Raw genomic sequence first — 25,211 nt, forward strand, 5'->3', positions numbered from 1 at the left:
TGATTTCAGCGCCAGTCCTTACCTCCAACAACTTTTCCTAACATGTACTGACCAGCGTGGTGAAGTATGGTCATGGCGTAGGGAGGAATGACAGACATTTGCAATATATGTACAGTACCGTTTTTTCTTTATTTTACGCAATGGTAAATGTTTGTCATTTCCATCGGCAATGAATAGGGGCCAGTGATGGGAATCTAACTCGCAACTCCGTGGAAAGTGGTTGTAAGTGGGGAGTGCAGTGACCCCTGGAGAGACCCAGCCACTGGATGCCCTCTTCAGCAGGAGGCATTTACGTGGACAGACAAAGGGGTGAGGTCGGTGAAAACGTTCATTTTACGTATTTAAATTTGATGACAGCCCTCTGAGTGAACAAAACATGTTCTAAAGAATACCTGAACAAAATATTCTACACATTTCCTCCGATATGTAAAGCAGAAGTTGTGGATGCGTCTGATAGTCTGCGAGGTGTGTGTGTGTTTGACAACTTGTGGATAACTTTATTGACACTGGGCACAAGCCTGGGGTGTGTTTTATTTTCTGAAACGTTTTTTTATCTAAATAATTTGGTACATCTACTACAGTATCGTATGTAAAACAATGGTACTATATATATTGTAAGACTTACTCACGTTTAGATTGACCATTTAAGTCACGTAAACGATATCGTTTACAAGTTTAATACTCTATGACATATCGTAAATTAAATATTTAGCCAGTAATACAGTATATTAAAGAGTAAATAGACAAACTAGTGCGCATAAACACAAAATGCTGTAAATGTAATAATAAAAAAACATTACATTATATATATACTGTATATATAATTTAAAGGGGTTGCCATTATTGTAATAGCAGCTGAATTACGAAGAGCAAATCTATTTTGGAAGGTAGCATGGCTTTTGAAATGTGTAATGAGTTCACAAAGATTAAAATCAAGGTTGTTGGAGGACGTTACTCAATAACAAATGCATAGTCATGGGTGACAGCAAAAACATACATTTAGTTCGGGCATACATAGATACAGCCATTGGTATGCACAGCTCGAGATCGATGGACAATGGGAGCGGCCAGGAAAGAGTGACCTACCATTGAGGGAAGGCTGCTGCTGCTGCTGATGATGGGAGTCGTATCTGTGTTGGGATCTTAGGGTCCACAAACTCCCAGACTATACGCTCAAGGCTACAAACTCACCCACTTCCTCCCACACACCTCCTCCCACCGTCTCCTCCCCGCATTGCCACCCCCCCCCCCAGCCTCTGGCCTCTACAACAGCCAGCCTCTCCTCTCTCAACAGAACTGGACGACAAGGCAGAGAACGCGGACGCGCGCACGTCAGCTCGGCAATCATCGGTGAGTGGGATTCCTGATTACAGAACACCTACAAACAAATCTTGCCACGCACGTTTAAGACGGTGGCAATCTCAGCGTGGATAACGCTCACAGTGATGGGATGTTGTTTGTAGCCCTGCAGTTATTATGCTGCATGGTATGGTTAAGACTTAAGTGAACTTCAAAAGGCACGCACATATGAATAGCAGACGTGTGAGATAATGTATGTCGATGAATTTATTGCAACAATCACATATATATTAAAACATGCCATAATCGACACACAGTATATGAATATACATACTGTGTAAAGTACCGTAGTGTGTTGTATAATTGCAAGACTGTCATACACATACACACTGCATATGCCTGCCGCTATTGCAGAGGCATATATCTAATGTACATATTGTGCTCAAAGAATCACCAGACATGATCTATCCACTGCTTTATGTATGTGTATAATGTAGTTTTCATTACTTTCATGTGCATTCCACTACATTGTAAAGCTAAGACGAACGTTCAAAGAATCTGTTTTTCTTCATATAAATGGAATGTGATTGCTGCGTACGTAAAACCGGCTGGCATACTCACAACAAGCCAGTCTTCAATCCATATATATGTACACGTCAATTGTGTGCGTGTATATATACACACAACTATGGGGTATATATAGTTTTAATATTCTGGGCAGTGGATTGACCATGGGTGATGATGATGTATATTCTGGGAATGCATGTGGTGAGCTCACCTGCCCCTAAAACCATTTTTAGCAGAGTCAGTGGTTCGATTACCACTACAGCTGCATGGCAACTTGTCAAGAAATGAGTCGCCTCCCTTTCCCACTTCTTATCACGACTAAGAGGGTTGCCGTTCGCAACAACTTCACTTGGTGATTTCTCCACTTGAGTTGAGGACTTTGTCTGCCAGGTCTCCTCCACTCGTGCGTGTTTTGCCTCTTTCCTCTCACCGCTCCACTTTGGAATTCCTTCCCATCGTCTCTTTCTCCAAGTTCTTACAACGTTGCTCAATTCAGGAATTGTGTTTCGTGTTACCTTTTGCACCTTCAATGGTGCTGGTTGTTGCTAGTTGCTTGGTATTTAGGCCCTTCATTTATGAGAAAGTAAGAGTCTGTTGAGACTAAAACTGTTGTCTCTGTGTCTCTCTTTTTTTAAGGCAGACCTGGTATTAAATAAAATACAGCATGGGGGCATTGTAATCTTAAAACAAAACGTGAAATATAAAGTTGGTGATAGAGACTTTACCTTCATCATTGATTCGATGGAGTTTCCGTGAGTCGTGGTAGTGCCCATAGTCAAAAACTTCTCGCAAACGTTGCTAAACTTATGTAACCATAAACTCCCCTTGATGAATTGGGAATGGATCTCAATGGGTCGTCAGATGGTTGAGTAAAGAGTGTACTCTACATATATACATTCATAAAGTATTAATACAGAAAAGGCTTAGAGGACCATTCCAGGCAGTGAGGACCACAGTTCATATTTCCCATGTCACTCACTCTTCTCCATTCACTTGCAAACACAAAGCATCGACCATTACTAATGCATGTCGGTCGGGAGACATGGGAAGATGAGCTCTACTCGACCCCAGAATCCCGGAGTTGCCATTCCCTGGTTCTAGGCTACAGTCTCAACGGAGACCATGGAATGTGTGTGTGTGTACTTCACAAACGGGCTGGTTCATTTGGCAAGGCAAGTGCCAAAACACCCGATCCCAGGTTGATAGTCGTAGCAGTGGCGACAGCCCTGCCGGTCTGGCAACTCGCCATACGAGCAGTCTGCTCGGGTGGGGAGCAGCGAGGTCTCAATATGCCCTTTTGTGCTCAGGAAAAGTGTGGTTTCTGGTTTTAATTAGCCGAGAGTCTAATTAAAAAGGTGCCATTCAACCTCAATTAATTGCAAATCACGCACCCACTGGCCACATATCATTGTCTTCTCGAGCGCGTGACGCAACATTTAAAATAATAATCAATGTGTGCCGTTCTATATACAGCACAGAATAGAGTAAGACGCCCGTCTGAGCATGGCAACTTTAGCTATGAGGGAGATCAAGTGGTTAATGAAGAAGGAATTCCAATCCATGGCTTGACGTAACATCATGACCCTTGTATGAGCATACTTCATGGCTTTCTTGTAATCTTTGTCTGATAACCTCTCAGCAGGCATTCTGTTTTGCTTCACAAGAGCACATTCTCAATTTTCTGTTCTCTCGATTGGAGTCGAGCTTACACATAGACACGCTTTTTTTTTTATCATATATGGCAGAAGTGGCACAGTGGTTAATGCAGTACACAAACACCATGGTGACCTGAGTTCGATTTCCTGCCGTGGCTAACATCAGTGTTGAGTGACATCTGAACTGGTCCTGGGTTCCCTCAACCTGGACTGAACAATTTGGTGAAGCATGGTCGGCTATTTTGGCACTTGTTTGCCATAGCTTTTAGAGGCATTCATCTGGCATCATCATCATCATCACGATCCATTGGCAGATATCCCGCAGATGTCCACTGCACATTTCGTCATTTGATTCCACTTTCCTCTGTCTTGTGCCAATATGCCCAAGTAGTGCTACAACTTTGTATACTGATCTCTTATGTCGTCGTCAAGCCATGCTCCGTTAGGTCTTCCTCGATTTTCGGTTCCTTCCATTTTTACAAGCAACACACTTAATCCAGCAGTGGAGTAAAAAAGGATGTAATTTTTTTAAAATTATTGGTTGATGATGAGAGCGATGTGATTGTGGCTTTTCAGGATTGATCACCAGTCGTGGCCAGTTTAAGACCCAACAGCAGCTTCTGAGCTCTCTACACAGTTCTAGAATATCTGGCTTCCATAACTTGGACTAAGTTGTTCACCGTAGCACTACTACTCTTAGTTTTTTCGGTAAAGTCACGTAGGTAAAAAAAATGAAATTAAAATTAATAAAAATAAAATAATAAAAATAAAAAATTACGACGTTTCGGAGGCAACACAAGTCTCCGTCATCAGGTGGGACCGTCACAGCCAGATTTGCTGTATCAAGTGAGACAGGGATTCCAAGATGCAAGTTCTTAAATATAAGCACTGTTTTTGGAACTGGCGAAGCTCACACAGTGTCCCAAGGGCTTGCGTTGTGCCTCCAGTGCCTTTGAATTGTAGGGCCACATCTGTGGAATTCAGTCCCATTGGAATTGAGATGACGGAATTCTTTACCCAGCTTTAAAACAACACTTTAAGCATATTTATTCCTGAAGATTGTTGTTGTTTCAGCATTAGCAGACGTGTTCACGATAAAATTACGATTTAAAGCTTTTGTGACTGCTGGGATTCATATTCTTGGTTCTTTCGGTATAGTCACGTAGAAGGGAACGAACCAAGAATATGTGTTCACGATACTGCAGAATTGAGCACCTTTTCAATATTTTATATAATTTGGTTAATTTTTGAAAATGTTCAAATTAATGTTTAAATGTCGAATCATAGAATGACAAAAATCCCTATCAACAAAGGCAATGTGCAGATTGTGCATTGAGACTTGTGGTGTAGTGTGGCTGGCATGGGCCCTCGTGCAAAGAGTAAAATGGTGCCCCCTGTCCAATTTCCTCCCCTCTTCGTATCCGCTCCGACCCATGGGCCCCCTGGTGTAGTTGCTCCACCTTCACCACACTCGAGTTTCACCATTCGATGCTGAATTCCGTCATTGATGTTGCTCACATTCTGGCCACAAGTTTCCACAGTGACTCCTGCGAGGCCAATTTTCACCGTGCCATTCACGTCGACAAAACCAGCACTGTGCGCGTGCAACACGCGCAGGTCACGCGCACGCAACAGAGATGCCTTTATTTGTGTTTTTAATTGGGCAGGAGATGTGATGAAGGCTCCAGACGATGGGTGGCTTTTTCTCTGGCACCGCGTTGAGAATGAGTCTTGGAGGAGAGAAACGAGGCCATATAAGCGAGGGATCCCGCAAGGCCTGAGAGCGCGCGTGTGTAATTGAAAGGAATGCGCACAACAGTGCGGCGCATTTTAATGCGGCATAGCTGTACCTAATGTGCATTAGAAAGAAAAAAAATGGCATTCCAAAGAAGCAGGCATCAAAACCTTTTTCAAACAAGTACAGCGATTGAAGGACATTTTAAATGGATGAAGCAAAAAGCAACTCACCACGTTCAACATTGACGCGGCAAATGTTGTAAGTTCATTTATTTATTTGCGTTTGATTGTGAAGTTACTTTGGTACTTTTTGTTTTTGAACCAGGTAAGAACTCAAAGCGACGAGGAAAGTTTCATTTTCAAGAGTGTCCTGTGGGGCATTAGTCTGCCAGTCGGGAGAGCGTCGATTGCTGCTGTGTAAACCACATTGAGGACTTTACAGGGCGATATCTGTGAAATACAGTACAATAATATTAACATCTACAGTACGTCGCATATCCAACTCACTGGTGCATAAAGGTTTACTCTCCAACACACAAGCGGTGTGCTGAACTTGTAACTAATTGGCACGTTTTGTTTACGTGAGACACTTACTGAGTGGCTGTGTCGGGTGGTGGCGGGTTTAACGACGCATTTATATTTACGCGATCTCACCCCAAAAAACTTTTGTGGATAATATTGGTCACGAAAGCCTACTACGTATTCAACGAAGGCACCAGTGGACTTTACGTAACGGTCGGATGTTGTCAATATCCTGAGACAAATTTAGTTAACACCATGCACAGGTGACAGCAGCTAGATGGTCAGGGTGGACACGTGACGGTTAGATATGCAGTGGTGTACACTATATACTGTGCATCTCTACGAGAACACAAAATTAGGTATATGCTGTCTGATTTTGAGGAATAAGATGCACATTTTTCATCACAGATGTTAAACAGACGCCACTGTGAAAGCAGGTGGTTGACCTTGAGGTTTCGCTCAGAAATATGAAACCTGATAAAAAAAATTGGCAAATAATGTGGATTTTTTTTTATTGCGTGGTATATTTGCCAAGAAACTATATAGAAAATATTGTTGTTATTCTGTACAAGTGTCATACTACATTGAGCTGATGGCCACATCTCTCTGAATGTGCCCGATCTCGTCAGACCCAGAAACTAAGTTGGGCTGGGCCTGGATAGAGCTTGGATGGGCAATCACCATGCATGCCAGCTTGTCAATGGGCAGCTTGAGCTACTCTGTGGGCAGCAGAGGGTATCTCGGCAACACTCGTTGTTGCACTATACCTCTATGCTCCCATATTTATGCTGCCCATCCTTACCAACCCGCACGTTAGAGTATGGTCAAATAACCCCCGACCACGCGGACGGCACAAGGAGGCCCTCATCCAGCAGTGGAGTGACATAAGGGCTGTTTGTGAACATAGCGCAGGTCTGCCTCAAATGAAGAGGCCAGGTCACATTGCGATAAATACAAAGATTTAGATCCCCCGTATAGCCTTAACACAATTTTGGGGCAAGTGCTGTTAGCGAGCACCTATGAAGGCCGGCACGGCACATTAGGGGGTGGATGGCCAGAACCACGCCCGGCCGCCTTTGTCTCCCTGGAGGCGACGTTTAAACACCGCACCAGGTACTCATTTGATGCCCAGTCTATCTAGAGAAGGCCCAGTATCGGCTCAGATATTCGTCACTGGTGTTGGTGCCCTTGAGCTGGAATGGAACTCGGCTCGCCGGGTTCGTAGCACAGCGCGCTAACCACCGCGCCACCGCTCCTCACTCACTCACTCTCGCACTCACACTCACACGTGCATGCATGCGCCTTCTCTCTCGTCAAACAAAATATGCGGGCCAGAGGAGCTGTGTGTGTGCCGAGGTGTCAACAGGCCACTGCAAATATGCAGCGGTGCCGTTGTGTAGCTGCAGCTCGAAGGGCATGCGACGACCGTTGCTTGCCAACGTTCAGGTTTGTGGCAATCCAAGGCGTCTTTTGTGTTCGATCACTTCTGGATGTCGTTCAGCCGGGCGGCCTATTGAAAGGAGGGGATTGTTCCCTAAGTCCAGAGATCAAGAAGAGGAAGAAGAATAACTCCCCCTGCCAAACCAGTTGGGCGGGCAAAGCTGTCGTTAAAACGGGACCACACCAGCAGTATTTAATAATGCCTGGATCCGGTCACCGAACATTTATCGTTTTGTGTGTGTGGATTTTTTGTTGGATACTCAAAGCAGCCAATAGATTACATTTAGAAGAGCTGTTCATCTCATTGACATTTCAATTCAAATACTGTACTGTACTCATTAAGGCATTGCATTGAAGGCATTGCTTGTTAAGACGTTGATCGGGCAAACACTATATTTTACTGAAGTAAAAAACTAAACTACATTAATTTAGCCATAACATACTGTACATGTGCCTCTTAAGTTGGTGAGAGCCTTAGACGCTGAATGTTATTCCCTTGGTAAAAATAACCATTTATGGGCAGTTATGCATTACTTTTATAATTGTGAAGTAATTAAATACAATTGGATTTGAGATGTAAGTGATGACGTGGGATGGATTAATCTTCAAAAGGAATAAATATCATTAAAGTTATATTGCAGGGAGGGTGAACCGTACACTTCTTAGTGCCCCCTATGTGTCTAGGTTATGTTACACAACCAGTTTGTAGAGTACAAGCTTGTTAAAACAAGATTGCATTGTCTCCGTTCACTTCGCTAGAATGACAAGTCCAGTAAAATCGAGTTTGCCACCAAATGTGACGGCGGTCACAAGGCAGGCACGTCTGAAGCAAGTGACCTTACAATTCCACCAAATGTTATTTAAAAAATGTGGGTAATGTGCTCACTCGCTTACAGAGCAACACTTAGCACGCTTGGATGAGCGTGCAAAGAAGCACACCCACACTCGGAGACAAGAGCGCGTTTGATCTGCTCCGCCACCAGCATATACTGGCACGTGCGTGTTAAAATATACTTTATTTACTTTATGAATTGAAATTTGATATTAAGCCAGGTGGCACTGTAAGGAGAGTGCTCGACTCACAATTGGAGAGTTTATAGCGCAGTTAAAATAAGTGCCCCCTTGTAGGAAGTCAACAGTGGTTGTCCTTTGGGAAGACTGGCACCCGCCATGTGAATGTGGAATTTTCACCACTGCCTCAGGGGCTGCCAAGGAAAATGTGCGCCGCTCCAATGCCCGTTGAAGCAGAAACACTTGGGACTTTTGACCTTAAATTTACCATTCATGACAACCCACAAGGCAGTACAACACGATCCATTGTTGTCCTGTACATTTGTGCTCCCATGCCTATGTTGCCTGCCTTCATCAATTTGCATTGACCAGCATAATGAAGTATGGTCAGCGGCCATGAATCGCACTGCGAGAAGAGGCTCTCTCAGACAGCAGTCATTGAAAAACATGTGACAACTCCTAAGTTTACTTGGAATATCATAACCACCTCACCAAGAATACTTGTGCGATTTATTTTAAAGGGAGGTAATATACAAAATGTGGGGAATTGTAACATGCTCCCTGGTTTGCGCCTGTAATTGTGGGTCAATTTCTCAAGAATACTGCCCTGTCACTAGATCACAATGGCCTACACTCACAACCAAAGTCACGGAATCATGTTTTAAGTCAAATATCAATCAACTTACCTTTCACAGAGATAATACAGCAGAGCTGGGAAAACAAGACACAAAAGGGTAAAGTTCAAATCCGATTCACATGAGTACACCATGCAAGTGATGTCATAGCACCTTTTAACATCCGTTGCAGTTGCTCAAACCTTCCAATCTCTGGTCTCAGATGTAAGGCGTTAACCACTGTGCGATGGAGCCACCCTCAACAAAATACTATCTGGCCGCATCAGTGATGCCGCGGCCTAAGTGATGAGATATTCATTGTCGCTCTGCTTGTGCGTGCTTGTCTGGCAAGGGCACTGCTCACAGGTTCACTGCCGACTCCTGGACGCAATGGACATCATGATGCAAGCGCTGAAGGACCTCAAGCTCCTACAACTCCAAACGTCCATGGAGAGCGGAGGCACTGCCAGCGCAGCCGACGCTGCCGCCGCCGCTGCTACACACAAGAGGGGCTTGCATCAGGCCACGTACCCCACCCCGCCGAACCACGTCAGCTCAACAAGCTGCAACAGCTGCACGAGGAATTCATTTCGAAGAGAGGAGAGCGACACCTGCCACCACTGGGCCTCCCGGGCAGAGGACGGGCCCTCGAACGTGCGGCGCGCCGACTGGACGGCGTGCCTGCTGTCGGCAGAAGGCAGGAAGCGACAGCCCATCGTGCTGGGAGACAACAGCTTCGCCGACCTCATCACGGACTGGATAGAAGCGGCCGAGCCACCGTCCGAGAAACTGCCCAGCAGCGGCAGCAGCGGCGGCGTGAAAGCGTCCTCGCCGCTGGAGAGCTGCAAGAGGCTCTTCGGCATGGGTGGGACTCTGCAGCGGAAACTCTCCAGCCTCAGGCCAGGCAGGAAGGTCCACAGCAAGGCGTACAAAGTCAGGGACGGCGAGCAGGCGGTACGCAAGCATCCCACCGAACAGCTCAAGGCGGAGGCGAGAAAGTGCCAGGCGCCGTACGATCTGTTCAACTCGCGCGCACGATGCCAGGCTGCACGCGTACACAAGGCATTGTGAGGCGTTTGGCGTCGGGGCAGTTGAGCGGTCGGTGTTCAAAGATCACGAAGAACTTGTGCCCCGTGTACATTTTCAGACATTAACAGTGGCTTTATTTTCTCTTGGACCCTTGAATTGGGCATGTATTGAATACGATATGCTCAATAATTATGTCAAAGTGGATTTGAAAGGAAAGTGCCCTGGAAGGTTTTAGCGTTGTAGTGAAAATGGAAACTGGGTACCCTGGTGGTGGCCACCTGTTTCAATGTATCGGGTAACCTTTAGGTGTTGTATATGAACTTGAGACCGTTTAAAAAAAGAAATCCCAACAGCTGACGCTCTTTAATGAGCCACTTTGTTTTCGCGAGGGCTTTTTGAACAATTGCTTAATGGAAGAGCGCGCAGAAATTCCAACCACAGAAACCCCCTCCGATAGAAAAGTCAATTTAAAAAGGAAATCGCTGGGCGTCAACTCTCCAAAGTGTGCCTTCAAAAGAGGACTTGTTTAACTTCCACTTAAACCCTCGACTCAAACCAGCTGTGTTGGCAAAGGGCCTTTCTCAGCAGCGCGAAACAACTCGTAACCACGTGCTGAGTATACATTACGAACTGGCAACACACAGCCTCGTCCTTGTCAGATGAAGCACTCGAGACCCTGGTTACATATTTTACAAAGTGGCAGCGTGGACTGGATATTGTGGCTGCCTCTTGATCCGTACTTTATAAAGTTGAACATTTGGCAGCGGCCGGCTTTCTACAAATAAAAAATGTATTAAAATGTTTGTATTGTTGCAGTTGTTTTGCAAAGATTACATTCACGGAATGGCTTAAAATCGTGTACTTCTTCAAAAACGTTGTAAACGTCTAATTGCGATTCTTTCGAGGGGAAGGCAAAGGGCATGCACATTTTTGTATGCCTGAAATGCACCACTATGTACAGCTGGATGATGCATTTTAAGTCGTTAATTGCATAGACTACTGCGGTGTTTATTAATAAAAATGGGCAGTGGCTTAAAACGATGTTCAATAGAGCATATATCCCTATTGGGACAATTAAAACTAGCCATTAACTGCAGTTTTACCTCCAATTATAAAGCATTTCAACGCCTCACAAAGCATGTATTGTACATCAAATGCTCTTATCCACAATGGACAAGAGTTGGAAGATAATTTAAGAGTAATTATTGCACGTAATCTATGAGAATGCCTCTTATCCACGATCACTTGTGATATTGGCAGTTGCGAGACGACGACCTGCAAATAACAAAATTGAGGCCTGGCTGAGCCAAGTTGTGGAAAGGTTTAAGGAATTCACTCGAAGTCCAATACACTCCTGGCAATGTTAACAGTTTAACGCATCAGCTGCTTTAACGTATCTCACAATTAGCTGCATCAGGTTGTGTAATTAGTTAAAAGTACACAACTATTTACACCACCTGCTCATTAACTATTAAACACCATCACAGGAATGCTTTAGTTAATAAACTACGAGTGATATTTGTACAATTTCCAAAACATGTTTGGTATAAACTTGCCTACGTAGCACGACCTAATAGTACATTCACTATATCTATACCTCGTGAAAATTTTCCCTTCTACGAGTAGATACACCTTTGGGCAAGCGTATGGTAGGAGGCATCAGTTTTGCTCCTCGGCGTAATGATGAAGCAAAGTGCTTATATTTTTTCCCCACTCAACTGCCCCCTGCAAGAGAAGCATATAGAAGTGGAGCTTATTTTGCAGAAGGCCCCAGGGTGGAAGGGGAATACACTAGGTTTTGAAACGGCACGCGACCCAAACATCAACAACAATCACGGATCAAAATCCTTTATTCCATTCCACATCAACAGTTGGGATTGTACAAAACAAAACAGTAGGTGGAGAGAGAGGGACGAGGGGGTAGAGGGGTGGCATGGCAAAGAAAGGAAACAATAACATCCAAGTGTTACACTTTCTTTTATGTTTTGCTGCACCGATGTGCTCAACGTCAGAAGTTATTCAAGATGGAATATTATTATTAAAGCCTTCCACAGCGACCATTCCCTAAAGCAGTGCGAACGACAGTGATGCCGGCGGCCAGCGGAGCGTGCAGCCTGTGTGGCGCCTCGGCAGAGTGCGCATCCTAAAGTGCAGGGGGGTTGCGCGAGCGCGCGGCGTGTTGCACGGACACCAGCAGCAGCAGCGCGCACGGCCCTCTCCTCCCGTAGCATGTTTCAAACCTTGCCTCCCCCCCCCCTCCGCTTCTAGGTAACATTGTCAACAAATGTCAGCGGTGTATAGTGCAACCGGAACGCACGCAAAGCAGGGATGGCTAGAGTCGTGCACCCGATTTCATCGCTAGCTGATTTTTATTGTTTTTAGTATTCCCCTAAAATATTTCTTTTTAAAGTCTGTAATTGGACCAGACACTTCCCAGAAGACACATGCTACAGGTAAGCAACCATCTCTGCTGCGCTATCATGTGCCTTGCGGTCCTGTGGTGGGGTTAACTATCGCCGCACACTAACGAGAGAGAGTGAAGGTGTAGTGTGGTGCGAGTGAAGGAGGAGCGGGGAGGGAAGTTGGTGGGGGGGGGGCTTGGCAGGGCGGGTTGTAGGCTGGGAGCGCGCTCCGCTTAGCGGAATGTGTACTTGACGTAAGGGACCTCCAGGTCCTCGTTGTTGGTGTCATTGCAGCACAGCTCAAAGACCAGTGCCTTCACATGCTTGCCTATCTTCTTCTTCGACACTTTGGTGACAATTTCAGTCATCCTGAGGGCAAACACGTGCACACACGCACAGCTGAGCACATGTGGAGTGGTTTGGAATGAACGCATAATGTGGCAGTAGCACATGGGCTTATGTAACACAGCAGCCGACTGTTTTAAGAAGTGCATCTCAGGCAACCACGACTTAAAAGCACACAGGACGCAAACGACAGCCGTTTTTTTATGGGACGTCATTCAAAATGTGGACTGATAGCTAAAGAGGACAATTAGACCATGGGGTCCAAAACATATACTTTCATTATGATACTCAATCACCTGGGATTGTAAACCTTAAGATTGTTTTCTGAAAAGGTCTATAAACATATATTATTGACATGATATTTCCTCATGTGGTCATCACAAAGTGCATTTTAAAGGTCAAAGAAATGGCTACCACTAGTTTTCCCACCTTTGACCGAAAACATTTCTACTCTGCCAATGGGGACATTGTATTGCATCACAAGAAAACTAAAAAACAAAGCTGCAACGTTGCGTGACAGTGCGTAATTGCGCTCTCTTCACAAAAGCAGTGTCGTCTGCTCACTTCTGGTCCAGGCGCTCCTTGAGCTTGGCCTGGCCCATGAAGAACGAGTACAGCATGGAGACGCCTTGCGACAGCATCATGATCTTCAGCTCGTGCTTCTCCTGGAGGGAAAGAATGCCACTGGGTCCATAAACAACACTCCAAGCTCCACCATTTTAGCACGTCTTGCTCGGGGCCAGTGCAAGTTAGTGAGCACCTATCAAGGCAGGCACGGCACACAAAGGTGTGGTCTGGCCATTGCCGTGCCCAGGCCACCTTTGTCACACCGGTGCTTCAGCCTGCACATGGCACCAAAGACACTCGTTTAAGGCCAAGTCAACCCTGGACAAGTTCAGATATTTGCCACCCCCATGTCAGCTGCGACCTGTTAAGGTGAACTAACATGAAACGCAATTTTATCAGTAAGCAGATGGAAGTGAAGCAACAGGATTTTATCCAACGTATGCAAACAATACAGAAGAAAAAAACTAATCTCAAAGTCTTACCAATTAGCAACATTACACCCCATTTTAATGTCCAGTTTTCTTAAATCAAATCCTTTTCTAAACTTTTCTTATTCAAATAATTATCAGGCTGAAAATATTAATAATACTATAGCAAGTTATTTACTTTTGAGGCTCAAGAACCTTGAGAAAAGTAATTCTGAGATTGTTTTGCTCAAGAACCTTGAGAAGTAATTCTGAGATTGTTTAGTATGTGGGAAGAGACTAGAGTGCACACGGATGAAACCAGGGATATAATTGGAAAATGGAGAAGTCAGGACAGATTGATAAATTAGCTACCCCTTGGCCTCATGTAGGTGGTCTCACATAATTCACATACCAAGTGTCAGGAAATCACGAATAAGTGTACAAGCACTTAACATCAATCCACAGGTTACCCTCGCTTTGTGTGTTAAAATGCATTCCGAATTTTTTTTTAACCGCACAAGACACCTGCGTGGAGAGTAGCACAAACAGGACGCACAATATTGTCCCACGTCCAACCGCATATGATCGAATTCAAAACAGCACGAAGCAAATTTGGGGTAGAAATAGGTCAACTGCATACACACAAAATCGCACAAACCAAAACCCCCGTAAAGCGAGGGAAATCTTTAGCCGCTGCTGCCACATTCAGGCAAATCCATTCACGTTGAGGAGCTGGCGGCGCTAAAGGCCAAGTGTGAATGGCCGGCGATTAACCGCGGGGTGCACAATGCGGTTGGGGATTTCCACACGCGCCGTCGGTGAACGTACCAAAAAGTAGGCCGTGAATTCTTTGAGCGTCATCTCCTCTCCATTCTCTTGGATGGCGTTCACCTCAAAGCGGTCCCAGAGGCTCCACTCTGTGTCGTAGTACTGAAATGACAACAGCACCTTGCCGCCTTAGAAAAACCAGCCAACACAGCACCTCCGATTAGCACGGTTGGCTACGTACGGTGCAAAAGTTCAACATACATACTGCACTTACGCATTACATTCAAATGTTATTTCTTTCACTTTAATATGTTCACAACATATTTGTACTAGGTAAAAATTATGATATATTGAGAAACCATGCTGTAAAGCTTCAAGATATTTTGCTCTCCTCTCCATGCTTTGAAGCACCACTGTCCATGACATTATATTAGGCATTTTCAGTTCTAAGGCCGTGTTAATTATTTGTAATAGAAACAACGCATATTCAGGTTGTTATAAAAGCAAAATAAAAATTCCACTCTCAAGCTTAAATAATATTTTTTAACAAATAGCACACATGATAAATTCAAAGAGTTAATATTTGCTCATTTAGGTGCACATTAAAATCAGATTAAAATAGCACGCAATTACTTGAACGCAATTTTTGATAGTATGACACACCTACATTCGAGATATTTAAAGAGTATGCTTGACATTACATGAGAAAAAAATGCATTTGAGCAACCTGCAAAAGTGTTGCACAGATTCTACGAATCTTATCACACAATTGGCCACGTACTTTACAACGAATCTACACGTCACTGTGGGCCAAGCGCAAACTATGCAAAAGTGTAAACTCCGGCGGTGGTGTCCGCTGGCGCAAGCGGCGCCTCTGACCACGTGCTTGGGCGCGGCGATGGGCTCGGAGAAGCCGAAGAACGGCAGCGCCAAGTTCATGAAGCCGTTCTTGAACGACTCGAGCTTCTTGTTGCCGTTGACGATCTTGTAGAGCTCCAGGCACACGAGCCCCACCACGGCCGCCGTGGTCGTGGCGATGGCCGGGATGATCTTGCCCGCGATCAGTTTGCTCTGCGTGGCAAAGAGTCGCAAGCACCAGGTTAGTACCGCAGCGATCGACCAAACTGCCGGCTCGTCCGTCAACCACCGTGGGCGCGAGCTAAGAAGCGCCAGCAGAATTATTTTTAAAAGGCCGAAATGTGTATTTGGTATTTTTGTTTTTACCTTGGTTGCTGAATAAAGGTCGAAAAGCCCAAATTACCAAGTGGCCAGCAACCAACAGCCAGTCTCTCCACAAGATAAGCACGACTGGCTATCCACGGTTTTAGTAACCCATGGGAAATGATGGGCTGAGCTGATACCTGAGATTTGCATTTGCAACCTTCAAGTTTAGAGTGAAGCACTCTAACCAAAGCGACATACAGTAGTTATTAAGAAGTAATAATGTGAATAAAAGGGCTTTGTGAAAAATATGTACGTAACAAGTACTGTGTAACAAGTATGAGTGTAGTGTATAGAGGGGGCAAAAGCTGCACCTTGTGCCTGTCGGCAGGGGTGATGTCGTAGTTCTCTGCGCGCAGGTTCGAGGCGGCGACAATGAAGTCCATGTGGAAATTCGAATCGTCGTCCTGTGAAGGTCGCCAGGTCACGTTAAAAGCTGAACGGAGCCAGGGGCACGCGCAGTAGGGGCACGCAGCGCAACAACACGGAAACTACTCGTTTCATCATTTAAAACCAATACAATCTATATTCATGAATTATTCAAAATTACTCAAATTAAAATCATACTTATCAGCCATGATCTAACTGCTACTGGGTGAAAGCCTCCCCAAACCACTGCCTTGCTGGCGTTAAAGCAATGCTGCTAAAATGATGCACTGCCTCAAGGTCGTGTGGCTGATAGAAAGTTAGAGGCCATTTTAATGACGAACGACAAAAATCAAGGAATACCATGGTAAAAGCAGAAACCCAGCTCACCATGTCTTGTGCACTAAATTATTGAAGAGGTTAGGAGGTTTTAATATGTTCAGTGGGAAAGAAGTCCAACATACAAACATTATGAACATTTTAATTTAGGTAGGAAATGTGGGATGTAACAGCACCAAAAGAATGCCTCTACTTTTGCAAGTGACAGCACCACAAAAGTTATTTCACGTCCGGTTTGCAGGAAATGGCTCATGCTTTCACGACCCGGCGCACACGTGACTGGGTGGACACTTGGCTCCATAGTGAGCGGGCTCGACGACGTGGCTTCCCAGGGGCTGTGCGAGTGAGCAACGCTTACAACGCCGCAGCCGCGGAGCGGAGGACTGCAGGTGTCTGTCGGGCACTTGCCGTGAAGCGAGTGCACCATTAAGTATGCGGGCGACGTGGGAATTATGTTACCCACAGGGAGGATTATCGCCCTGCCTTTGAAGAGGAGTGCACGGGTCACGGCGAGTACAGCAGCTGCCGAGACGGATTAGCGAGCGGGCACAGCTGAAGCGGTTTCCGGCGCTTACCTTCTCAAACTCGACGGGCACCATCCTAAAGTTGTTGAGAGTGTCCAACGACGAGAGGGTGTTCTTCACTTCTTCTAGTTTGTCATCGTCTGCCAAGAAAAACAACATGAAAGAGATAAACGCCCTTTATTCATCCATGCAGGTCTCACAGACAATCAATAATTTTTCAGGCGAGGGCTGCATTGGGATGTTTGGCCACAAATTTTTTGGCGAATTTTGCACGTGGAAGAAATCTAGAGCACGCAGAAATAGCACATTAATTTTAGGGGATAATGCTCAAAAGTCTACGCAGCTGTGATAACAAAGTTGTAGAAAAAGGTTTTGCTGCTGTTCCCACGTGCCACTGGACGGGAGGTGATGGGCAGGGCTTGGTGACGCCATCGGCATCATCAGCCTCATCTCGCTGGGTGTGGTTTGCAGGATGTATGTGGTTGACTGCCATTTTTAAAGGGGCCCAAGTAATGGACCACAAAAAAGTATTACATTTTTTTGTTGACTTAATGACTAATCATTGCAGCTCCGATTGAGTTTCTGTAGGAGTGTGTGTATTTGGAACGGTGGCACATTTGTTCGTGTTACAATCGTGATGACCCGAGTTAGATTTCACAGCTATGCATATCATTGGCCAGCGTTATCAGAATATATCTTGGGTTTAATCTTGTTCGACGCAGCCTGCAAGAAATACTTGTCGTTGCTCTGCGTGAATGACCATCAGCACAAGGGAGACAAATGTGGCTGAGCGTGGTGTTGGCCGCATCACCCACTCTCATGCCATTCCAACCCAAGCTCGTTGTAAATATGTCCAACTTCTTTTGCACAGTACGTAGCTAACCATGCTAATCGGAGGTACGGAACTCGCGTCACAACAATTACTCCGTTCTGGTCTGCAAGTCGAAAATGGGAGACGTCTGAATGAGTGAATGCACGCATCTGTGAACATAACAGATGTGTCGTTCCTCACCCATGGAGCCAGATGCCGCATTCTGCAGCTCCTGGTCCGAGACGTGGATGGTGATGCCGGACCGCGGCACGTACTCGGGCACCTTGACGTGGGCGAGCACTTCGGCGGTGGCAGCGCGATCGCGCGACCCCTTAATGCCGTACATCGTCGCAAACAGGTTCGCCCCCGCCATCACGTAGTCCATGTGCAGGATCTGGCCATCCGGTAGAGAGAGAAAGATAGTGTTTACACACAGCTCCACACATCGAAGATTCACTTGTTTACTGATTCTGTATAAAAGCATTGTGCTTAAAATAAATTATTACGCTCACAAAAAATACATACAACTGAACATGTGAAGACATATTAGTTAATATTCATGGAAATGATATGCCAATGATACAAAATATATGGGCAAAGGCAAAAATATTGTTAAATCGAATTGCAAACCACAATCAAGCTAATTAATGTAATTGCCCGGGCAGATATGTGAGAACCAACAAAGGAAACGTTATAAATTACATTTACCCTCTCGAGGTACGAGTCGCACATTACACATAATCTTCCTAACACTATTAATACTACTTATATCGATAAAGCAACTCTGTATTGTATTTGAGAATAAGCTTACAATTCCTCGACATTTTCTCATCGTATTTTCAATGCTTTGCGACACTTCCTGCCCGTTAAGGACCTCGCTGCCATGCAAGTGAACACCACATTTGCCTTTTGCGCGTCACTGTGGGGGACGTGAAAACAACAGACTCACGTTGTTGACGTCGAAAGCGAGGTAGTGAGGACACCTCTTTGGGCCAGACCAGAAGGGAGCGCCAGAGCTTGTGAGCTGTGGCGGGGGGTGGGGCAGGGGGTGGGGAGACATTTATTAAAATAACCAGCACATCTTTTAAATTAAGACCGAAACAGGAGGATGGTTTCTTCGCAACTCTGGCTGTCGCCTGATGTCATGCCAAACAGAAGCACGCACAATCGGCATTGTTGCACGTGGCTTCCCTCCTCCAGGTGGCAGGAAATGGTTGCTGACAATAGGAAACAAAGACTGCTGCTGCAGGCAGACATTGTTTTGACAGGAACACAACCACTCAGCGGACATTCTGGCAAGCTGAGGAAAATCCAACACCACACAGCGCAACACAAACACATCCTATCCAGCCAAGACGGATGTGTCAAAAAGTGCTCGTGTGGCTACGATTGAAGAGGTACTGACTTACTGCTCTGATCCACCAAAGCTAAATCTATCAGCCTGGTAGTGTTTTGATCAGAGTTGATGATTCACAATCAGAACGTTTTGACTTCGTGTTGGAGGGGGATTGATTCAACCCTCCATCCTCCCCTTATTCAATAAAATGTGCATCTATTAATAAATCCAACAGCAGTTGTCATATGGAGTTGACTGGGCTCCAACAAAGGAATATTGATTTGTTAATTCACTCGCTCAGTCATGAATGCAGATGAGCAAAATCAAATGCTTACGAGAGACGCTTAAAGCAAACACCATTAAAAATACAAATGTGGGTGGCCGGGTGGTTCAAGAGGTCATAGGAAGGAGCGTCCTGGAACCCAGTCAGCCCCTCAATTAAACCAGGTTTTCAAGTGCAGTAAGTGGTCTCATGCCCAATCACCAACGACTGCACAAAAAGTAACCGTATTACATTTGCTTCTGCACTAAATCCGAGCTTTCAGAATTAAGTATCAGTTTGACCGTCACGCAACGAAACACAGCCCACGTCGCCGCACAAATCCCACGAGGCTTGCTACTGCACCCACCTGCTCGGGCGGGAAGTTGTGCAGCAGCTGTCGGATGTTATTGTTATATTGGTGCTGCCAGTGATTGCGAGACCAGGCCACACAGTCCTCCCAGTTCTTGGGCCGCTCGTGCACGAGGGCACGCCGCACGGCGTCAAGCGTCTCCAGCGGCTGTGTGCCGGGCAGCTTCAGTGTGCGCTCCATAAACTTGGGGTCCCTGGCAAAAATTGAACGACAGTGATGGACACATTATGTTACATCGCTGTGGATTTCGAACCTATTTCCCGGGGTAAATATATGGCCCACATATTCATGTTATGCGGCCTGTGGTCGCATTAAGCCTACCATTTTATAATGGTGCAGATGCCGTGTGAAGTGATGCAGATTAAATTTGAGTTGAGTGAACTCGCAATGACCGTGCGTTCATTGACGGCGCACTCACTGTAGGTACTGGTTGACGTTCTCTGCAGGCTGCTTGAAAAGGCCTTCAAACTCGTCACGTGCCCACTGCAAGACAGACCGCCGTGTGAGCTCTTGTTTAAGCATTATAAAATGCGTAAAGATGCAAACAGCAGGAGCAAAGTTGCCAATTTACAGCATCCATATTCAAACAAAGAATTTACCGGGAAGATACCAGCACTTTAAACTCGAGATAATTAACACAGTGAATTAATATTATGAGCTGAAATGTTAAAGGAAATAATTTGTATCTGTTGGCAGCTATGAGCCAATGACAGAAATCCCACAATTGCATGGTAGGGGTCATTCTTCATGAGACAACCACTATTGGCTTGCCATTAAGTGGCACTCACATTATCAAACCAAGCGGGATGACATTACTTGCTATAAATTGGTCTCATGTAAGCTTATACCAATGACACATCGGTAATTGGTGCCATTCACTTCTTTGCAAAAATACACCAATCAACAGGAGTGTGGCAGATTTCATTTCCTCCTATAAATGGAAAACTGTCAATTCACCCTCTGAAACACTGACTAATTTCCTCCTCGCCCAAGATCCAATAACTGAAACCACTTCCTATCATATCCCACGTACATCTTATGGCCCTGTTCATCAATCCATAGCTGGATGAGGGCCTGCCCATGCCAAGCAGGTCGTGGGGGTTAGTTTATCGTACTAGACATCTGTGAAAAAGAGCTTCCAGAGCTCACTGGATTCCTTCAGTCTAAATAAAGATTCTGATACTTCTACCACAATGATTCGTGCAGGATGGTGCAGGTGGTAAGAATAGACACAGGAGCACAGCACACAACAATGTATTTTGCTGCACAACCTTATGCTGCCCACGATGTATCGCCGCCTTGACAATGCGTATTAAACACGCCGCTGCCATGTAAAATGTACTATGGTTGCCATCCTGAAAGTGACTTTAAAAAAATTTCTCATTAACAAAGTTTCCAACTCATTTTAGACCAGATCAAACAGTCCATTTCAGCATCTACAAAAGAAGAGCGGTTCGTCCGATGCGGGCTGCGTGTCCCCGTTTCCGTGAACTCTCAACGGTAGCTGCGTGCAACTGGCCCACACCTGTAGGGTGTGCTCGATGGCGTTGGGGAAGTTCTTGAGGGTGCAGATTGGGATGGACTTCTCGGGCGGGTCCTGGCTCGAGCTGTACGACTCTGTGAGGAAGGGCAGCACCACCTGCACGTTGCCCTTGGTGCCCAGCGTGCCACTCTCCAGCAGCGGCTTGCGGTAGTAGACGCACCGCCGGTCCATGTACATGCCTGGTGCACGTACAAACACACAGAAGTGTATATGCCTGGCACGCAGGCACAACGGCAAATCCACCCCACCCTTTAAACGTAAGTGATTGTCGGTGCAATTGGTGTATTAAAGCACCAATTAAGGTCAGCACAACACACAAAGAGGTTTGCTATGGCCAGAACCACGCCCGGCTTCCTTCGTCCTCCCAATGGAAGCACACCACACAAGGTATTCAATGAACTGACTTACGCCAGGCCTAGGAAAGCGACCCACAATTAAAGTGCAGTGTGCTAATCAGTGCACGACTGTTATGCAAACAAAGATGTAGCTTTATAAACCTCATGAAAATGCAGTTAGCCAAGCACCTACTTAGTCACCTAAGTAGGTGATTGGCTAACTGCAATGCCCGCGCATTGCACACAAAGGGGTAGAAAGGACAGCACCATTCCTGCTCATGTTAGAAGACTAATTTTGGCTGCAAATTTTAGAAATGTAGACAAGCAGATGAACACGTCTAGATTTGGGCAAATGTCTGTTTAATATTAAGACAATCTGCAGAGCACAGTTTGTAAAAATATTATGTTAATGATTGGGCTGCACATTAAATAAAAAAAATCTCGTTTCACACACTGTCACCATTTTTGAACCACTGACCCACTGCTGCCATCTGTCTGAATTTATGAGAACCAACGTTGTTTTGAAATGATCCCATCGAGTACATTCCGCGTCTGAAACACACAATCTCTCCAGATGGCGCTGTGGCTAGAATGATTGACTCATAATTGGACGTGAAATAAAATTCCAGCTAAAATCAGTACAATTTTGTGAAGTCAACAATGATTGTCCTAAGGAAAGAATTACCCCTGCAATGGAGAAGGGACACTTTTACCAATGAAATGTCAGCACCATTCAAGAGCTTATATAAGTAGGGAGACAACTGCTGCATTAAGCAGCTCAAGTAAACTCATTACTTCAGAGCAATAACTATGAGATGTACATTTTGTTGTCCTTCCAACACCTCCCGTGAGCACGATTGGCTACGTACAGTGCGAAAGAAGTTCAACATAGATAAACATACATACATGTGTGACCTTCACACTTAAATAAACGAATTTCTTGAATACACGTATCCCATAAATTGGCGGAGGGTTCTCGCGCGCACACCGGGGAGCACAGCCAACGGCGGCACCAACTCGCGTCCCCCGCCACCCCCCCACGACCGACTCACGTGCGTCAACGTTGTCCAAGGCGTTGCTGACACAGTCGAGGCCCTCAAAGAAGTCGTCGTCGTACACGCGCTCCGTGTCGGCTTCCACGCGGTTCTGGTGCGCCGTGATGTGCAACTCCGGGTTCATCTTCTTCACCGCCGCGGCCGCCGTCTCGGACTTCATTTTCTGCGGCACACGATCCAACGTTCGCGGGTCCACTGACGTTGAACGCGCGACGCGAATAGAATGGAGCCTTTGGGTAATTGTGCCGGCGCGGTCAATGACGTGAGGATTAAAGCATGCATTGAATGCTTGGTTATGTCAGTGCAGACGGTTCAAATACTGAATAATTAAAAAACTTTTCAGTGGAACATTAACTGATTATTCCATCAACGCAAATACTAGACATAAGGCAAATTTGCACTTTAAACCTAACAGGTATAAAATATCTATTTGAAAACATTGCTCTTTATTTTTTAATGTTAGTACATTTATTTTTGATTCTCAAAACTTAAAAAAATAATAGTTTTTTACTCTAGTTCTGATGTCTCCCGTTTTCACCAGCCTTGAGGTGCCTGAATAATTCGCTTTAACGAAGCAATGAAATCCTCGAAAAAATGCAAAGCTTAACGGCATTTTACAAACGACTGGCACGTGAGAGGCAAATGGTCGTTGTGAATGAGATGCACGTGCATCTTAGTGCTCACCTGTACATCCCAGCTGCGGAAGAGAAACTGCCGATTGAGATTTGACTTCTCGATGGTGTCCATGTCGGTGACCGTGATCATGCCGCCTTCGCCGCACGCGAGCCCCATCATGGCGTAGTTCTTAAGCAGCTCACAACCAATGGCACCCGCCCCAACCTGCCGTGACGATTGAAAAAAGTCAACCAAGGGTCATCGTCCCAACTCGGAACATGCACCATACCAAGCTTACTACAAAATAGCTTCGAGTTAAAGTTGGAATAAACCTTCCTCCTTGATATCTGGAAGCTATGAATCAACCCTTTGCAACAGAAAATCCAATAAAGCTGCTCATCACAAAGTTGACCTGGTCTGCAACCACATATGAACATAATATGCGATGCATTCAAAGCAAATGGACATAGCTAATATAATAAGTAGTGTGAGCATGAATACATGTCATTGCCCGACTAAAAGCAACCGATTTTAAAAAAAGCTGTAAATATAAGTATCGTCAGGTAGCTTAAGGAGTGGGTTAGCTCATTTAAGTTAGAAACCAGGTACAATTTATACAAAATTAAGGCTGGTACTTAACACAGACAACCAGGATAGGTTACACAATGCCACTCAGAACTGTATTGTTTGTCAGCATGTATAAATTCTCAGAGAGAAGGGTTCAATACTGTCATCATTGTGGCAAAGTCAGTTTGTGTTCGCTCCTGCTTCACTTACCAGGAAGAGCTTATGAGCGAAAAGCTTCTTTTGGAAGTCGTTTCCGAAGACTGCAATCTGGCCATCATACCGTGAGCCTTTCTGCAGAAGGACAAGAGGTAGGTTTCATAGAGCTTGCTTCACTGTGCAATTGGAATGAAATCAATAGGCATATACTACTCTAATGGTCACGTACAGCAAAATCAATAACATGTTTGCTTTGCATAATATGAAGAGAAAAACACCAACAAAACACATTACTGACCGGTAATAGGATGCTCATTTTTTTTTCAAATTCAAGCGTTAGTTTGTAATTGCACTATTATCATTCATTTTTTATTCTTCTAACTTAGAATTATGCTATAATCACTGAGCAGTGAGAACCTATTCGTTTGAGATATTGAAATGAGTGATATGGCACTGGTTTAATTACATGAGAACCATCGATGACATTCCTCTAAGTGGAACTAGTCATATTTTTTGGGTCTTTCGGTAGTCACATAGATATAAATAATAATAACAATACATTTTTGGGTGGTATTGGCTAAGCTGAGTGGACATTTCAAGAATGCTCCCCCCTCGTTTCTTAACCATATGTCTACTATGAAGAGAGAGAGCATTACTTTTTGGTTCTTTCGGCAGAAAGAAAAGAAATTAAATAATAGAATAGAGAGAGCATTGTTCATCACTTTAGAAAGAGCCAGGCTACTGATAAGCCTAGCCCTTCTTCAGAGGACGAGTTTGATCTGGCACTGTAATGGAGCCCAAAGTGCAACCAGAATGCACTACGGGTAACGATCAGTGCTGGCGAGAGAAGTTTAAAGAGGAAGTCCAACATACGTACATAGACAGACACGTTAAGACTCGAGACTTTGACTTACTGGCTTGCAACTTTCCTCGGTGAGAAGTGTTTCCTTCCCCTCTTCTGGAAGGCACTCCAGTGCATCAAAGTACAGCCACTGGGTCAATGGTGTGAATTTTCCAGTACAAGCCTGAAAGAGCAAAAACACAGCTCAAGAAAAATGCTTCATGTCGAGGGGTATCCTAGGAACATTTGTTGAAACGTGAAATGTTTGGTCTGCAATTTATTCATATTTATAATTAATGTTATTCTTTACCTCCTGCAGGTAACTATTGTGATTCAATGATTAATTATTATTTGTCTATGTTGTCTGCATTGTCTGTCTTGTTCGGTCTCATTTGTTCCATTATCATAAAGATCATATTTGCACATAATTTGCTTTAAGTTGTAAAAAAATAAATTCGTATACACACAATTTAATATATGTGTATGAGTAGATTTTATTATTTTTAT

The 25,211-nt window shown here is 44.9% G+C and overlaps 2 protein-coding genes and 1 non-coding gene across 4 annotated transcripts in view; 1 reads left to right on the forward strand and 2 right to left on the reverse strand.

Annotated features, from left to right (window-relative positions):
- The first annotated feature begins 1,262 nt into the window (after window positions 1-1,262).
- On the forward strand, window positions 1,263-10,675 carry LOC144729469 (PAK4-inhibitor INKA2-like). The gene is made up of 2 exons (XM_078609786.1): window positions 1,263-1,350; window positions 9,198-10,675. The coding sequence occupies exon 2, from the start codon at window positions 9,236-9,238 to the stop codon at window positions 9,914-9,916; it is 681 nt and encodes a 226-aa protein (XP_078465912.1). The 5' UTR covers window positions 1,263-1,350; window positions 9,198-9,235; the 3' UTR covers window positions 9,917-10,675.
- A 1,031-nt stretch (window positions 10,676-11,706) lies between these two features.
- UBA1 (ubiquitin like modifier activating enzyme 1) overlaps window positions 11,707-25,211 on the reverse strand; it is a 29,006-nt gene continuing 15,501 nt past the window's right edge. For both annotated transcript variants that reach the window (XM_078609784.1, XM_078609785.1), the window contains 15 exons: window positions 24,778-24,888; window positions 23,918-23,998; window positions 23,210-23,365; window positions 22,523-22,688; window positions 21,118-21,314; window positions 20,011-20,075; window positions 19,590-19,785; window positions 18,574-18,648; window positions 17,826-18,018; window positions 16,865-16,953; window positions 15,899-15,991; window positions 15,243-15,434; window positions 14,424-14,525; window positions 13,186-13,286; window positions 11,707-12,645 (listed from right to left, as the gene is read on the reverse strand). In XM_078609784.1, coding sequence (XP_078465910.1) covers window positions 12,510-12,645; window positions 13,186-13,286; window positions 14,424-14,525; window positions 15,243-15,434; window positions 15,899-15,991; window positions 16,865-16,953; window positions 17,826-18,018; window positions 18,574-18,648; window positions 19,590-19,785; window positions 20,011-20,075; window positions 21,118-21,314; window positions 22,523-22,688; window positions 23,210-23,365; window positions 23,918-23,998; window positions 24,778-24,888 — 1,953 coding nt within the window. In that variant the 3' untranslated portion in view covers window positions 11,707-12,509. The remainder of the gene's footprint in view (window positions 12,646-13,185; window positions 13,287-14,423; window positions 14,526-15,242; window positions 15,435-15,898; window positions 15,992-16,864; window positions 16,954-17,825; window positions 18,019-18,573; window positions 18,649-19,589; window positions 19,786-20,010; window positions 20,076-21,117; window positions 21,315-22,522; window positions 22,689-23,209; window positions 23,366-23,917; window positions 23,999-24,777; window positions 24,889-25,211) is intronic.
- LOC144729514 (small nucleolar RNA SNORA35) lies at window positions 24,573-24,703 on the reverse strand. The gene has a single exon (XR_013587716.1). It is a non-coding gene; the product is annotated as a small nucleolar RNA SNORA35 (small nucleolar RNA).

This window comes from Lampetra planeri, chromosome 32 (genome assembly GCF_965212315.1).
Source record: "Lampetra planeri chromosome 32, kcLamPlan1.2.h2, whole genome shotgun sequence".
In the NCBI taxonomy this organism is placed as follows: domain Eukaryota; kingdom Metazoa; phylum Chordata; class Hyperoartia; order Petromyzontiformes; family Petromyzontidae; genus Lampetra; species Lampetra planeri.

Excerpts from the sequence above, each read along its gene's own strand:
- LOC144729469 (XM_078609786.1), top strand. The coding sequence starts at position 9,236 with ATGGACATCATGATGCAAGCGCTGAAGGACCTCAAGCTCCTACAACTC.